This window comes from Alosa pseudoharengus, unplaced genomic scaffold (assembly GCF_046254945.1).
Source record: "Alosa pseudoharengus isolate Yale_2024_CS ecotype anadromous, Long Island Sound unplaced genomic scaffold, YU_APseudo_1.1 YU_APseudo_1.1_scf_14, whole genome shotgun sequence".
NCBI lineage: Eukaryota > Metazoa > Chordata > Actinopteri > Clupeiformes > Clupeidae > Alosa > Alosa pseudoharengus.
In genome coordinates, this window is record NW_027468609.1 from 12,756,508 (window position 1) to 12,773,718 (window position 17,211).

Genomic DNA, 17,211 nt, shown 5'->3' on the forward strand with positions numbered 1-17,211 from the left:
CTTGTTAATTCTATTTTGATTTCATTATGAATGTTTTATGTATGCTTTTTTTTTTTTAAAGAAAATGCTTTGATATACAGTACTATTTAATTCATTTAAAAAGTGTATTTGTGTACATTGTAATCTACTTTGCCGTTTATATCTCTATATGTGTAAATTGTACATTAATAAAAAAAGTGTATTTGTAAAAAAAAAAAAAACAAGGAAAGTCTAGTTACAAATGGCACAGAGATGCTTCGCTAAGTCCCGCCCTCCTTAGTTACTGTTGCTATGCCTGACAAGCTTTAGCACCCTGCACGTCTATTACATAGGGGGAGAACCGGGACTTTTCAATGAAATGTAATTTACAGACACTGTACCACACTGAAAGCTAATATTTTGTCACTAGCAACCTACATCTGCCCTCTGTCAAATACAGTTGGAATTTCATCTCTGAACAAAACCGTTCATGAGTTATTTAAGCAGAAGTTGAATGTGCATTTTGTTTCATTCGACTCTCCTGGCCAGAATGAATGGAACAGGCATGGGGGACGAAAGAAACATACCCAGCTAGTACTTCCCACAACTTCAATATTTGACAACAATTCATGAATGGTACTTCAAATAGGTGTTATTTTAAATAGATTGCTGATGGGCTATACATCTTGGTGAACGTCTGTTAACAACTTCTTGCCGTTATCGTGAAGCGTGTATCTCGCGGTTATGGAAATATCATGCAATATGTAAAATTAGCAGCATCATAGCAACAAGTTTATTAGAAACTTTTTACAAAAGGACCAGTTCAACAAAACACATTCATATAAAGACGGGCACATCTGTTAAGGCATTGAATTAGTCTTAGTTACAGCTTGGGTTTCATCAAGCCCATCATTTTCTCCATTTTAATGGCAAGAGTCATGTCCCCCTTGATCCTCAGTTTTCCTGACATGAAGGCCATGGTTGGTTTCATCTTCCCTGTAGAGGGAGAAAAAAATCCAGTTTTCATATTCCAATTTTAAACATATTAAAAGAAATACACAATCACAGTAGCTTGAGCCAAAGGAGACAGGCTCACCCTGACCTGTGCTTGACCTTTAATTTACTAGATAAAATCAATTGATAACCGCTTCTCATTTTCAACAAAGACCTGACCAAGAGGTGTCAGCAAAAGTATAAATAAACACAGATAAACACTACTATAACACTGCTATAACACACAAACAATCAACAACAACTACTACAACACACAACTAAACAATAAACCACACATACAGTACATAAACTATACAATATATCATACAAATGTTTAGTGTTTGTGGCTTTTCACATGAGAAGCGACACCCACTACTATTCAATTCTTTTTCAATGAGATGCAGGCGGGCAAAGCAGGCGATTTGAGTGCAGTCCCGACTCCCAAGTTGCCGCTTGCATGCACGAATCGAGAACATGCCTGCCCGTCTGCCTCCAAGATAAAACATTTTCAGCTTAAGGTGGCGTGCGGGCACTTCAGTTTTTTGAGTTGTCTTTCAGGCGACTGACAGGCGGGCAGAAGGGTGTGAGGCAGGGAACTGGGGCCACTTTCCATCTGAAAAGCACCTTCCTTATAAAACGAGATCAAACAACATTTTTCTCTGCCTCACCTGAGAACATCTTGATGAAGTCTGCGCTGTCCATGCTCATGACGACGTCCGCTTTGACTGGTGGTTCTCCGCTGCCGGCACTTCCTGCGTCAGACTTCAGGTCTATGTACCAAACTCCAGGGTGCTCCCCTAGGGACCAACAGAACTTCAATCCCTGCCCAACTCATCCCTAAAAGACATGCTTAAAACCCTTCAATCCCAGCCCAACTCATCCCTAAAATACATGCTTAAAACCCTTCAACTCTGGCCCATCCCTTCCCTAAAGGACATGCTTAAAGCCTTAACAGGTCTAAAAACAAAAAAATTTTTGTAAGTATATTTTTGCCTTTATTGTGACAGGAAAGTTAGAGATTAACAGGAAGTGAGTGGGACCTATATGAATGGGAACCATATGAGTGGGAACCATATGAATGGGAACCATATGAGTGGGAACCATATGAATGGGAACCATATGAATGGGAACCATATGAGTGGGACCTATATGAATGGGAACCATATGAGTGGGAACCATATGAGTGGGAACCGGGACCCATATGAATGGGAACCATATGAGTGGGAACCATATGGGGTATGGGCGCTGTAGCCAGATGCGCCCCCGTAAACACTCAACTTTACTCTACAGTAACAAATGTATATTGAGGAAGAAATAAAAACAAAACACACATGTACACACACAGAGAGTAGGGGGGTAAAAGAATACCTGATAGGTCAAATTTGTAAACTCCTTGAGTGCTCTTGACCACATCTGGACTGAGGACTCCCTTGATGACCTTGAAGGTGTCTGCGATAGGACCACTGTCTACAGCGCTGGACTGCCCAGTCTTGAAAGCAGGGCTTGCACCTACAGAGGCAGTTTGGATTCTGTGAGTTCATCTTCATCTTCACACATCCAAAGTTTCTGCCACACTTTAACTTTATCATGAACATTCACAAAATCCGCCGCTACAAGTCTATGCCCCATTGGGTAAAATATCTTTGGGTCTACTAAACATAAATCACCTTCAAATTTCAAAATCAATGTCACAGATTCAACATATGTAACAGAAAGTCACACAAGATTGATTAAAGGTGCTCTAAGCGATGTTGGGTAACATCACTTCTGTTGACGTTCAAACAAAACAAAGAGCTCGCTCGTCCCTCCTTCCCCTGCAAATGAAACTGTCATGAACGCGCATCTCGTCGTTGATTGGCTGGAACAGTTTCATGGTCCAGGCTGGACCAGGCTGTTTTTGTTGCCAATTTTGGAGCCTGGGCTGTCCACAGAGGCCGCATTTTTTACAGTGTATTCAGGGCACGGGCAGCTAGCGCATGGTGAGGAGATGTTTGCTGTATGTGACAAAAATGTTTTAGGTGTTTTAAATGTTTAGAAACCGTGTAACATCGCTTAGAGCCTCTTTACGTCCTCTTTGGCATTTGAAACAAGTGTCATTATCATACAGTCTCCTTTTCTTACCATGATCCTCCATGTGTTTCACCAGATTCTCAGGCTCCTCATCCAGGAAGAAGTCAGGCAGCAGAGAGTGACCTGGGAAATGTACGGGATATGCGTTATCACCCTTCATCTTCTACCACACTGGGCTAATCTGTATCACAGGCCATTTAAGTTCATTACTGCAGTCTGTTCTCATTCTATGATTCTTGTATCATAGTAAGGATTAGGGCTGCACAATTAATCTATTTTATATTAATGAATGAATGCATTTTTAAACTCCTTGTGCTATAGGTAAGAGATTTCACACAGTGCCTAATCTACAACCAAGCTTATTTACCATCAAAACCAAACCAGACAACACAAAATCACCAACAAAGCAGCACAACTGTGCGCAACAAATGGGCTTCACTAGCAAGGGCTTATCATAGTAAAGATTAGGGCTGCACAATCATTTTTTAACAGAAATCGCAATTTTAACTGAGGTAATTAGCTAATCGCAAACTCCGCAATTCATCGTGCAGCTTGCAACTCTGTCACAACGGTTAACCTAATCTTGTCACATCTATGATTTTTATATTCATGTCATCCTCCTTGTGTGACAGACAGTGAAGCTCACCAACTAGAAGTCACCCAAATTGGGAGTGCTGCACTGAAGCTTGACTTTCAAAAATCACTGTCAGAAAAATGACAATTAGATATTGTCTCCTAATCGTGCAGCCCTAATAAGAATCCTTGTATGCTGTGGTTAACAATACTGTATATTGAATATTGTGTGTTGTCCCTGATAACAATAATCTTCCACATTCCATGAGTATACACACATGTCTCCATTATATAAGTTTGATATTCTGGATAACTCTACTGTACTGTATGTGGTTGTAAAGCTGAAATTCTTGCATACAAACCTGGTGCAACAGCATAGATATCAAAGTCCTTGATCCCCTGCTTTTTGAGGATGTCCTCGTCAATGACAAAGTTCCCAGTGTAGTTTGTGGGCTGGTTGAAGATTGCGTAGGCCGCATCAGCCATGATCTCTACCTTCCTGCACTGTTTCCCTATATCAGAACCTCCAAGCATGTCCATAGCAGCAGTCTGGATGGCTTAGAAAAACATACAGCATAGGGGCCAATTAGAATAAAAGACCCCATTTAAAATTGACTGAGATCAGTACAGTATAAGATAACAATTATATCAGAGGATGAATAGATAGTTTTCTCAAAATGTATGTTGCGCATATATACAAAATTAGGTTTCATGCTTGACGGTCTCATGTCTGGACACTTTGGGCCCTGTTTTGGCGATCAGAAACTGATGGTCAGAGATGCAAAGTTTATAGACATTGAAAGCGTGGCCAGCTCACAATCACTAATTTAATGGTGATTTTGTGATCAAACGATGGGCGCAGCGCGCAAAAGGGTTGTTCTTATGTTTCTTAAACAGTCATGGGTGTGTTTAGCGAAAAATTCCTCACTTCAGTGAGTGTAAGATATAAGTCGCGTCGCGCTTTGCGCCACCTTGCGCCGGGTGCACGATAGGGCCCTTTGTTTTATTTTGAAAAAAGAAACCTTCAAACATTGTGTAAATGTAACCTGTGCTGTGTTGAACCGTGCGGCTCAGCCCTGCAATTGCCCAGACTCAAACCCTCAAACAGCAGCACCTCAGATCGGGTGTTGAGCCTGCTAGCAATCGAGCTAAAAGCCCAGGCTGCTAGCTCTCACTAGGGAGGGAGGTAAGGTTTACCAACGTACTTACTGCACAGCAACGTACCAGCTGGCTACCGTTACATAAGATTAAGCTCAACTTTACACAAAGTAGAAAAAGTACCTGTCTTAGGCCATAAGGCATTAACAGCGATGGATCCTCTGAATTCTTCTGCCATTCCAAGCACACACATTGACATTCCATACTTGGCCATTGTGTATGCTAAATGAAATAAAAGCAGAAACATTGTTATTTTCATCCATGCAAAGTTTTTGCAAACATATGCATTATTTTGGTTGAATACACCACTTCACAGCACTGAGTCCTTCTTACCTGTGTGGTTCTTGAACCAGATGGGGTTAAGGTTGAGTGGCGGACTGAGGTTTAGGATATGAGGATTTTTGCTCTTCAGAAGATGTGGGATGCACAATCTTGACCTGATAAAGGCAAAAGAAAAAAGGAGTTGTTTTTGTGTGAGAGCAGGAATGTCGAGCCTCTTTACTCACACAGTTTCAAAACAACTAGTAAGATTTGCAAGAGAGAACTGAAGCAGTGAACCTGGCCAATAGGCCATTTTGCAGGATACCACTTTAAAGTGTCCAATGCCGTTTCAGGTTTTTTGCTACTGGGTTCCTGCCTGCAGTTACGGAGTATTTGTATTTTACACAACACTGTTGTAAGTACTGTTGTGGTGGCAAACACCATTTTCGAAGAACCAAACCATGTCGACTCACAAGGTAATATTACACAATTTAATAATATTGTATTTAATGGCTATTGTACAATTGCACAAATTGGATATTTTAAACAAAACAAATCTCCACATAGCACCTTTAAACAGAACCCCTGGAGCTCTGGTGTTGATCACCTCCACAACCTAGCTCCAGGGTAATTATTTGAAAGTAGGTCTAAAAATTACTGTGTACAAGTGCGTGTGTGTGTGTGTGTGTGTGTGGGCACGCATGTGTGTGTGTGTGTGTGTGCTAGTGTTGTCACGATACCAAAATTATGACTTCGATACGATATCTGCCATAAATATCACGATGCTCGATACTGAAACGATACTACGGCGAAATCCTAAGATATCTGGAAAAGAAAGGACTCATACCTCCTCCAAGTGTATTGAATCATTTGTGTTGAATTCGGTGCACTTTTGTAGTGTGCAGGTCAACTCTGGGTTCTAAACTTCCAACATAATTATCATTTTTTATAGTCAGTAAAATAGTAGGCCTACTTTGTGTGATTAAGTCCTTTATTGTTTGTTATAGTTCATTTACATTGTGTTGTTTTGGCAATAAAGTAGCTTTAAATAGCCAAACTAGGCTAGATCAAGGTCAGTGTTGAAATTACTGCATGCAAATCACTGAATGCTATGCAGAGGGGCCTAATCTTTAGGCCATCTGATGTACAGTATAGGCTACCCTAGGCCTTCCCGTGTTCATGGGATTTCTTTGACAGTTGCATAGGTAAAAATGTGAGGATAGTCTTCTTTGCGCCCAGTGTACAAGTACGACATTCCAACCACTCAGGCCTTCATCGAAAATCGTATCGTTTTTTGCATGAAGGCATCGTGATACCTTTTTAGTATCGATACACCGTGCAACACTAGTGTGTGCGCGCTTGAGAAGCTTGAGAAACAAAAATTGTTCCTGATGGGAGAAAGTAAACCTGTTTTTATGCTCTATCAAGATCAGTAGTGATGGCTAATACATTTGGCAGTAAAAGTGTAGATAATGAAATAACAGTACAGTTTTATATTTGATGATCATAATTTTAGTATGTGTGGTGGCGACACCTGCTGGATAGTACATCTAACTACAACCTAACAGAAACAACAATGCTGTTACTAGCTTGAACATGCATTCAGCTTTTTAAAATGAGTAAATCTGAAGAGTTAGATATTTTTGATACTACATTATCTTGGTCTGTAATACTTACGTGAGGTAGGTTCCTCTAAGGTTAATGCCCAACATAAGATCTACTTTCTTCATGGATGTCTCCAAAGTACCGGTCAGGTTAATTGCACTGGCATTGTTAACGAGGATGTCAATTCCTGTAGAATCAACCACAGTGAACAAAAGGGGAAGATATGTTTATAGGTGTTTTGGAAAGATTTGTGTAGTGAAACTTAACGAGTATTGTGTTATTAGTGTTGAAAAGTTGACCAGCATGTATTAGGTCAGACGAGATGTGACCTATATTAGCACATTAGCACATATGCATAACCCCTCCCTCCATGCCACAGCCGAACTGTGGCCACACTTATACCTTTTCTTAAAATAGTTATATATATAGATATATAGACTTTATTCTTGCACTGTTGCACTGTTGGACTTACTCATTTGCACTATCACCATGACACTCACTCACACAGAGCACCTTACCTTACCTTATTATGCACAGAGAATCACAGGCTCAGTCCCTGCCTCAGTCATTGCAAGCGCCTCTTGATTGATTAATCACCACTATGTGGATACTGTTTTTAGAATTGATTTAGATTAAGTGTTAGTTAGTATAATTTGTATTTTTGTATATTTAGTATATTCTTTATCTTCTACTGTCCTTATTGCTTAGTTGTGTTTTTATATTATATACTTTTAATTACTTTTTCTGCTGTTAGTGAATGTGTGTGTGTTGTCTGTATGCTACTGAGACCTTGAATTTCCCCTGGGGATCAATAAAGTATCTATCTATCTATCTATCTATCTATCTATCTATCTATCTAGTGTGAGCCAGTGTGATTTGACTCACCTCCAAATTTCTGCACAGCCTTTTCCACTGCGTCATTGAGCTGGGCTTCATCTCGTACATCTACAATACAGGGCAAGGCTTTTCCTCCAGCTGCCTCAACTGTAAGAGAAAAAAAATAGACCTAAATTATTTTGGCCAATCTGGTTAAGATTAGAATAGATTAGATTCAACTTTATTGTCATTGTGCAGAGTACAAGTACAAAGACAACGAAATGCAGTTTGTGTCTAACCAGAAGTGCAAATGTGCCAAGTATAGACAGGTGGTTATCATTTACACATCTACCTAGCACCATGAAAAACTTTTTTTTTATTTTTTTTTATTTCAACATAAAAACACCCAATTAATTTTACCTCCCAGCTTGGGGCCACCACACAGTAACTACACATCTTCCAGAGGTTATTAGGCTACAACTAAAAACAGGGTTCCCACTCTAAGTCAAATGTAAAATTCCATGACCTTTCCCTGACAAAAGAACTGAATTTCCATGACCCATCATGAATTGTACAATATACTGACCAAAGATTTCAGAGCATCCGCGTAGCCTTCAAGAATCTGACTTTTTTAGAGTTGAAGATTAATAAATGGGCATTGAATAAACAAAGTTGGGCTAACCACAACCACTCAAGCAAGCAATAAAGCTAATAGCCAGGCAGATATACACCAATTTTGCAAGAAAATATATTTGTATTAGGCATAATGTATTCTGACAAGTACATTTTAAACTGCTACAACAAAATTCATATTCCATGACTTTGCCCCAAATTTGATCAAATTCCCTGACTTCAGACCTTATAAAAATGCCATGATATTCCAGAAATTCCATCACCCGTGGGAACCCTGTAAAAAGCTTGTGCAAAGGCCTTCAATGGCACCAATTGCTTTGGGAGCACAATCTTAATACAACTCAATGAAAACCACAACATCTACAAACTAAACATTCTTGAATTTCCCCTTGGGGATCAATAAAGTATATATCTATCTATCTTCTTCTTTTGTAATATTCAAGGTCATCACTCTGTCAGAGCAGGTCACAGGGGGACATACTCTCTTCCGCTGCTGAATAGATGGTCCCTGGAAGTTTGGGGTGGGCTTGTGCAGTTTTGGCTGCGATGACAACATTGGCACCATCTTTAGCAGCTTTAAGGGCAATGGCCTTCCCGATACCTCTGCTTGCCCCTGTGATGAACAGGGTGCAACCTGCCAGCTTTCTGAAAAAGGACACAACTGCATTGCTTAGTCACTGATCATCATTGAGAATGTTATGGTTTTGTAGGATAGGCAGGGGTGCATAATGCCTACCGGAAAAGCCAATAATCATAAAGATTACCTAGTAGCCCTAGGTTTGTATCTTTGTATCAAAGTCAATCATTCTAAAAACTAATGTAATTTGAACACTATATGACATTGACACTGTAACATTAACTCATTTAGGCTAAATCTATTTGCAAAAATGTATCCCGAAACGTCTAATACACCGTACAATACGGTACAATAGATCAACAACTTAACCTAACCTATAGCTTATTAGACATTCTCTGCCTATAAGTTGTTTAACCTAGGAACAACCTCAAGAGATTGAAAATCTGTGTGAAAGGTCAATTATCACTTGCCTCTGTCACGTTGGAGCTATGCTCTTCTGAGCGTCATTATTTGACCCATGGCTACAAATGAAATGAATCACTCACCACTGAATAGATCTAGTTTAGCAAGAAGCTGACATTTACGTTAAATACCACCTTAACGTTACAATAGCTAACAGTAACGTTAGTTAAGATGGCTAACTTATCTGGCTAGCCAAACAGCTGTTTGCTAAATTCAAAAACAATGGCAGAAGTCCATTCTTAGCTCCTACACTTTACTTTGAACAGCACTGACATCATATCTAGTTTGCAATATACAATAAGGTGCATAATAAAAGTTATAAAAGCTGTCAAACTTGATGAAACCTGAATGATCCCTACCAAACTCCACTCGCTAACATTACCTAAGTTAGCTGTCAGCCTAACTAAACTAAACGAGCAAGCATTGCTGACTAAACGTTTTGCTCAAGTGGAATCAAAATTCATAACACAGATGCTGATTAACTTATTTCTCATCTTTTTGGTTCATACCACGTAAGTGTTATTTCATTGCCTAGCTGTTTGGCCTGTTACGTCAAACGTACATTCAGACAGCATGCTAGATGCTAGCCTGTAACAGCTAGCTAGCTATCTAGTTTAACGAATGATATAAGTTACTAGCTTTGTACAATTTCCACAATTGTCTATATCGCTTGCAAACGATAAGTTAGCTTTCGAAAATAATATCTCACCCTGTATTTTGCAGCATTGTGTTGGATCTTCTCTGCAAAAAGTCGCAGGGACTGGTGAAGAACGCAGTGACTGTGATATACTGAATGACAGCGGTGCCCTTTAGCCTACAAAGACCCGCTGGCGCTGAGACCGAGAGACACTCAGCCCAGAGCCGAGTTTGTTGTGTTTCAGGAAGCTCATTGCTGCCCCCTTAAGTCATGTTACGGTTACGCCAATATTTCTATTCCAATATTTCTATCTATCTTTATGTAACAAATATCTGTTAATTTGTACAGTCGTACCTAGGCCTAGGTAACGTTAGCTAATTTGCTTACTTGGACAGAAACATATTTTAACATAAAACCAGGATTACTAATCATTTTTTATAGGCTATCTTGTATGAAGGGAGTGTCTTGTTCCTGTATCTATTTTAATACAAGTGGGGCCATTTAAACAACCACAAATAAAATGCAATTAGGCTAAACAAATGCAACTAAACATCTGCAACAGTTTAAGTAGGCCTATGGCCTTCGTGCATTGCCTGAATAGCTTTTCGAAGCAGCGCATCCTCAGATTTGTCTCCCCCCAAAAGCTGCTTGCAAATGTATAAGCATTAGCTACAGGTTGCAGAAATTACCCATATGTTTAGAGCTATTTTTGCTTATCCCCATGTTTAGGGGACTTGAATGGGCATGCCTACTCAAAGCACGTTGCCAATTTATAACATGACTATTTAAACATAGCCTACAGGCCTAATTTTCAAAAAGTTACATAGCATTGATGCACACGTGTTAACGATGCTACTTTTTTAACAATCATATCAAATTTCCGGTTTAATCCAGTATTGATTTATTTACACATTACTCTGATCAAGTTAAGAAACACACATTGTTGTAGATCAGGTTTGACGAGAGCAACAAGTTTGCACACGCTATGCACTGAGATAACATCTAAACCTAATTCTCTGATACTGCAAATAACATTGTAATAACGTAGGCCTACAGGTGAGTTTCGTTTACTAGTAGCCTATATGATTTAGCCTAGTTGTGTGCTCATTCAAAACTAGGCTACCTGTAACAACTGCTTGCATACAGGCTTGGCCTATCACGTTTTTATTCGCCTACACAGCATGCAGCTGATTCACCGAGTCATTCTGAAAATCACAGACCAGTCAAGGCAATGCAATAACTCAGACCCCATTGTGTTGAGTGTCCATAATAGCTATCCAGACAGTCGAATCCCTTTGGTTTGTTAATTATTACTAGCCTATAACTTCATTAAATTATAATTTCAGCATATGGGCTACAGCTGTGATACATTATGTCATACAGTTCTAACATAGCCTAATTAGTGGATCTAAATACTGTTTTGATATTTTATATGATTTGCGCCTTTGAACACGTGGTTGAACACATCCAGTGCCGACGCAAATCTCATTTTACGTTTTGCAATTCTTCAAAGGTGTGTCTTTCTGGTAGGGGAGGCCATTTTGTATGGTGAGGCGTCTGTACATGCCTGTGTAGCCTACTGTGTTTCACGTCAGGAGCAGGAAGTGTGCCTTTGTGCTTATGAGAGTGAAATTGTGCTGGAGACTCGAGCTGTTGTAACAACACCCAAACCGTTTTCTTCATTTTCCTGAGCCAACATTATCGTTTCAGTCCGCCACCGTTTCCTCTGTGCAATGGATGGGTATGTGACTTCTTTTATTTGAACACTTTTGTTAGCCTCTTAAACGCATGTCGTGTAGCTGATTAACATTAGACATGTTGCAGGTTTGAAGTGTGCTTATTATGGGGGGCGAGGGGGGGGGGGGTAATAATGGCTCATCATGAAACAGAATGAACAGCAGTGGAGAGCTACACTTCATCTTCTTGTGTTTTGACGCTGCTCGCTTTTGAGATTCGAAACAACCTTGTTTTATTTAAATGAAAATAGTCGCAATTTCGTTATTCAAGGCCAGTATTTAAACCTTTTGAAAACATGCGCAGATGTTCATTTTGCAGGATCTGTTCTGGCTGTGGATGAATGTTTGCAATTAAAGTTGGATCGAGGAAGTGATTCTAGAAAGACATTTTGAAGTCACTATTGTAGGACTTCATTATTATTAATGCAGCAAAAGTATGTGTATACTCCTTATGTATTCGAATGAATGAGTTACCAGTTATAGACAATAATGGGCAATTTAAAGGATAACGTTACCTTCTTGTGCTGCCATTTTAAGATCATTAAGGGGCGTTTCTATTAAAACCTATTGCTCACGAAAAGAATGCTTGCAAAAAGCCTAAGCCTGTGTACCCCTAGTTATTTCAACAAAGAAGTAGCGTACAGCATGAACTTACATAGTACACTTCGCGTACCACGATTCATTTTCTCAATTGTTAGATTTATCGTACGATTGTGGAACTAGATCATTGTTTACAACTCGTGTGCGTGGGAAGTGTGGAGGGGTGGTGGGCGGGGGCTGCTTCAGTTAGCACATGAGAGAGGCCGCCGACAAGTAAATTCAAATGTTTTATCGCTTTTCATTATCGACCGAGATAAGTTGACAGAGCTTCCTGAATGTGTTGGTCTGTAGAAGTCTTTGCAAGCATGGTTGAAAGTGCATGTAATGGCGCAGATCGTCGAGTTAAAGGTGAAGGGAAGGCAGGAAGGACCGATTTGAAGTTGAACATGTTACTAAATATGCCAGCAACACATCAATGTTTACGGAGGGTGATCGGGAGATTTTTTTCCCGGGAAGATCTATATTATCAAACACGAATAATGTGACACGCTGGTGTTACAGAACAAAAGACGGTGTGGCATCCCCCTTGCCTTGGTCCATCGCTGCCCTTTTCATTTGTCCACGTTGGAGGGGGGGGGGGGGTACATGTTGTAAGCACATATGTCAACACATAGGCTCCATACGTAGGCCTATCTTGGTAGTCTAAATTGTGCAACACATAATAAGCAAGGCGTAATTGAGCTTGAGAAGGAGTGTGAGCAGGGAAAAAGCCTTAGATGTGCGAGGCTGTGCTATGCCCCAGGGGATTTCCATGGCAGCCAACCTCACATGGACAAGGGCTAGAGACTGTCATATGTGTAGTAATCAGCTTTGGGAAGAATTAGCTTTGTTTTCATTCCTTGCGATGCATTTAATTAAGCTACATTCAACTGTAACTTCAAGGTAGTCATATCAGTTCTGGGGTGGCTGGAGAGAATAAATTAGACCACTGTAACACAGAAGACTGTACTGTAACATGGTGGAAGGACTGCAAGTGAGTGAGATGTTTTTTTTTCTTTTCTAGAGGATAAAAATAACAACGAAGAGAGGCATATTTAGTCATGTGGAGGATTTTCACATAACACATAATTTAAGCTAAATCAACTTTATTTATAATATTATATGTATACACTTGTACATTTTCTTAAGAAAACCATCAATCACTGCATCATAGCATACTCAGGGTCTGTCAAGTTCCCTGGCCTTTTGGGTGCATCAATTCCAGAAATTATTTCATTCCACAGTTACATGTGATCATCAGTGTTACAGACTAGATGACAGGAAACCAAATGATGACAAGAAGTGACATCATAACCTGTCTCCTATATGAATTACATTGTAATAACCTACAAATCACTACCTAAATTACAGGTGCATTTCAGAGTTTGTGTAGAAAGACAATGTTCATTGGTCTATACACAACATGCATACCGTTTCCCTCAAAAAGAAGCCATCGGGCAGAAACATTCAGGTGGAGACCAAGATAATGTGTGTGTTCAAATATCCTTCTGCTGCCCTGCCCATACAATGTGCATGGTTTACCATCAGCCATATTGATCATAGCTGCCAAATGTCATGAATTTTCCAAAGGCCTTTTATGCGGTGACCATAACCTTGGGTCGGATTTCCAAGACAATGCCTGCCTATCAGCATAACGCAACAGAACCCTGGGTAAAATTTGACCTGTGTTTGAGCGGTCGAGCCATTGGCCAGACTGACGTGAACTTGCTCAACCAGTCGGAGGGAGGCTCAAAGCTTAGCCAGGGGTGAGTGTGGGTCATATCACATGTTTGGTGAAGGATTTGGGAGAATTCACCGGCAAGCCCCCAAGTGTGTTTTGGCGACACAAACACACCAGGCAACAATTGTCTCGCAGTCGTTATTCGTAAATGCTCAACAGCGATCATGTGTCATCATTCATCATTAAACCTTGCCATTCATTTGGCATATACTGTTCTCGCCTTGCTCTGAATGCTGTGGACACAATAGATGTCCAACAAACACTCTAGCCAACTCTAGAACCAACTGCATGAATTAGACATGAACCTGCACCAACAGCATTGCTGAGATGTAGAATCCTGATACTACTTACTTGTTTCAAAATGTTTTTCATATGTTTTGTGACTGAATGTGACATTTGAACATGCTGTCGAGCAGAACCACAGGCCACAAGGGTGTGTGTGTGTGTGTGTGTGTGTGTGTGTGTGTTTCCCTTCCTCAAAATCACCCAGTGTCGAGGCAAGCCTGTAGGTCTCAGTTCTTTGTTTTGTTGAATGATCCTGCACAAAAAAAAAGCTTGTCTACACATGTGACTATCAGGAATTCAAAAACGATTACCCACTTCATTATTTATGTTCACAAATGAGAACATGTGGTGTAAAAAGGCAAAACAAAACAGTGCAATTAAAACAGAGCTGTCTTGTCCCAGTTAAAGCTAATTTGGTGGGTTTTCTTTTTTAGAGAAGCCTTGCTGTTCTCAAGTCTCATCACACTCCACTGTGCTCTCGTTAATTACATGGCCAAGATTGAGTTTTGTGAAGAGTCTTTTTTTATGCCACTTGATGGAACCCTCCCCCCCCTCTATAATTTGACTAGAGAGAGGGCAAAATTCATATTCACTATTAGAGACAGAGCTGTGGTTGCTTGCTTGCTTGCTTGCTTGCTGTGCCATATAAAGAGCTGAGGCAGGCCAGTACGCCGTCAATAGAAGAGACAAGAGAGGTGAGCTAACGGGGCTGTGGTCATTCTTAGAGGGATTTTTTCCATCGCAAGGCCACAGGGATTTAGCCTCTAATAAGGGGAGTAGTGCATTTCAGGGTGGGCCGTTCGGAGGCCAGTGGGCTGGGGGCAGTGTGTGTGTGTCTGTTGTGTGTGTGTTGGAGGGGAGGGGGTGCCTCTGATTTGCTATCGTGTTAGTCCATGAGGAATTACATCATTTCAATAGACCACTACACACACACACACACATGCACACAGACACACAAACACACACACACACACACACTGACCAACACAACTTCCTCACTTCCTTCATGGCAAGGATGTCGGTCGCCACAACACTTCCTTCTTTGAGAGAGCCTGAGTGTCAGCTTCTTGCCATCTCACATCTGGTGCCAGTTGATGCTGCACCTCCGTCTGCACGGCAGTGGCAGCGTGGCATGACTCGACTCCTCTTTCTCTCTGTCTGCCCCCGGGGCCAGCCAGTCACCGTGTGGAGGCTGCTTTGAAGTCAAGTCGACTTGTACTCAAATGTGTCTTCTTTCACAGATAGAAACATGTTGGAATATGTAGCATTGCTATGTGTTGACTAGGCTGGTTGTTGGCATCGCTGCAAATTGCAGTAGATGTGAAGATGTTGCCAAATGCAATTTGTTTGTTTTTTTCCCATCTGGATCATAATGACTGACTACATTTCAAAGGCAGCATAGCAAACAAAATGCATGATGTGTCTTTATTCAAATTAAAATGTCATAATATGAATGTGCTCAAAAACGTAACTTCATATTCACATCTTCAGTGGCTTTAAGCTAGTCTTACTGAATAGCCTGGGTAGTATTACACAGATACTCCCCTTCTGAAGTTTCACAGAGTCTGGGCGTTTAACCAATCCGACTCAGGGCTCCAAGAAACCGAAGTCAGGGATTGGCCCTCTGGGATGTCAGTCAGCTGCTGGGCAGAGCTAGAAGAAAGATGGGAGTTTGATGGGGAGAGTGGTTTGTCCCTAAAACTCTTTGCAGCAGTGGATTTGTTTGCATATTGTACTGTGATTGAACCTATAACCTCAATCATTGGAGCCTAGCAATAAAGCTAAAGCTGACATGTGGTTGTGGCCATCAACAGCACGCCATCACTTCAGCTGTTGGGTACTGAGGTTTACACATGGCACAGCACTATAATAGCTTGCCACCATCATACATACAACCTTGAAGACAGGCTTTGAATAATGCCTTCTGGACCAGATCATTGGTCAGGGTTCTGTAGAAGTCAATCATGGGAGCTTGGCTATCCAGAACTCTGGTTCGGACAGCATTCGGAGAAATGCTGCTTTGGTACTGTTGTGAGTGCAGAGCGACTAATTTAGTCCTTCGCCTCTTGCATACTGGGGCTATTGTAAGATGTCTGTCATCATCTGACTCTGAGTAACTTAGGTCGATAGAAATAGCCATCCTGGGAGGACCTGGTGTTATGTCCTCACCCCTCACAACACACCTCGACACAACTTTTGGCTTGTGTGTTTGGAACTTTCCTCAAAGGGCCTATTGTCAACATGAAAAGGACAATAACTAAGCTAGTTCTTCATTAGGCAAGTGAATCCCTGTTTGCTTATTTGAAAGAAGGGGAGTGTAAAAGTGTTATTGTTAGCCTTATTTAGGCTATGCTGTAGGCCCATAACTTTTCAACAGGTCCGCGCCTGCCGCACCCTTTGAGGAGTGAGTTTTTGCAGAATGTTATTGCTATCTAGAATTTACTGTCATGGTAACGATCGCTTCAGTTCATTATTGCGTCGTCAAATGGAACCTTCAGTTGAAAACATCCTAGTCGCGTTGTGATCATGCACTGGAATGGATCTGGTCCTAGTCTGCGCCAGATCTGGCCCAGGCCAAGGTCATATGGATGTCTGTGTCATTCAGCCTGTGTAAAGGCAAAATGGCCTTTGCTCTCCACTGCCAAGAAAAATGTGAGTTTTATTTTTTGTGAAGAGAATGTTTACATTCTTTGTAATAATTGACCCCCACTCTTATGTAATGTGATTGTGCTTGCATTAAGGAAGGGGAACCAATATGAATTTTGAAGGCACATGTACCCTTTCCAAGGGTAACTCTGCTAGGGTCTCAGAGAGAAAGGAAATGCATGTTTCTTTGTTCAAATCTTATTTTATTAAGGCCCAGGGCAACAAAGAGCAAAACATGTTAATGTGATGTCTGCTCCTCCTCACGCAGCCTGCAGAACTACCAGAGCATTTGGTACAGCAGGAGCAACAGGGCTGAATTCAGGAGAGTGCCTTTATTTTGTTATGAGCAACAAGGCTGAATTCTGGGGAGTGCCTTTATTATGTGCTGTGAAAGTTCTGCTACTTTGTTTGTTTGCATCTCTGTGGCATTTCTGTTCAATGTCAACTTTGAAAATCTCTCCACCCTGCCACTCGTAGACAG

General features: G+C 40.8%; 2 protein-coding genes across 5 annotated transcripts in view; one reads left to right on the forward strand and one right to left on the reverse strand.

The window, feature by feature from the left end:
* Positions 1-723: 723 nt before the first annotated feature.
* Positions 724-9,946, reverse strand: hsdl2 (hydroxysteroid dehydrogenase like 2). The gene is made up of 11 exons (XM_076283885.1): positions 9,816-9,946; positions 8,549-8,712; positions 7,504-7,602; positions 6,691-6,805; positions 5,086-5,189; positions 4,876-4,974; positions 3,957-4,151; positions 3,073-3,144; positions 2,320-2,460; positions 1,620-1,748; positions 724-954 (listed from the first exon to the last, which is right to left on the reverse strand). The coding sequence occupies exons 1-11, from the start codon at positions 9,830-9,832 to the stop codon at positions 842-844; spliced, it is 1,248 nt and encodes a 415-aa protein (XP_076140000.1). The 5' UTR covers positions 9,833-9,946; the 3' UTR covers positions 724-841.
* Positions 9,947-11,298: 1,352 nt separating this feature from the next.
* Positions 11,299-17,211, forward strand: part of ptbp3 (polypyrimidine tract binding protein 3) — a 78,895-nt gene continuing 72,982 nt past the window's right edge. The window contains exon 1 of one of the 4 annotated variants that reach the window (XM_076283886.1): positions 11,299-11,484. The gene's annotated coding sequence lies outside the window, so the exon portion shown is untranslated. The remainder of the gene's footprint in view (positions 11,485-17,211) is intronic. The other 3 variants (XM_076283888.1, XM_076283889.1, XM_076283890.1) reach the window with 3 other exon arrangements.

Bases quoted from the DNA above. Each gene is read 5' to 3' on its own strand.
- hsdl2 (XM_076283885.1), bottom strand. The intron at 2,461-3,072 runs GTAAGAAAAGGA...CTGCCTCTGTAG, and splicing joins GAAACACATGGAGGATCATG to GTGCAAGCCCTGCTTTCAAG. The intron at 1,749-2,319 runs GTATTCTTTTAC...GTTGGTCCCTAG, and splicing joins TTACAAATTTGACCTATCAG to GGGAGCACCCTGGAGTTTGG.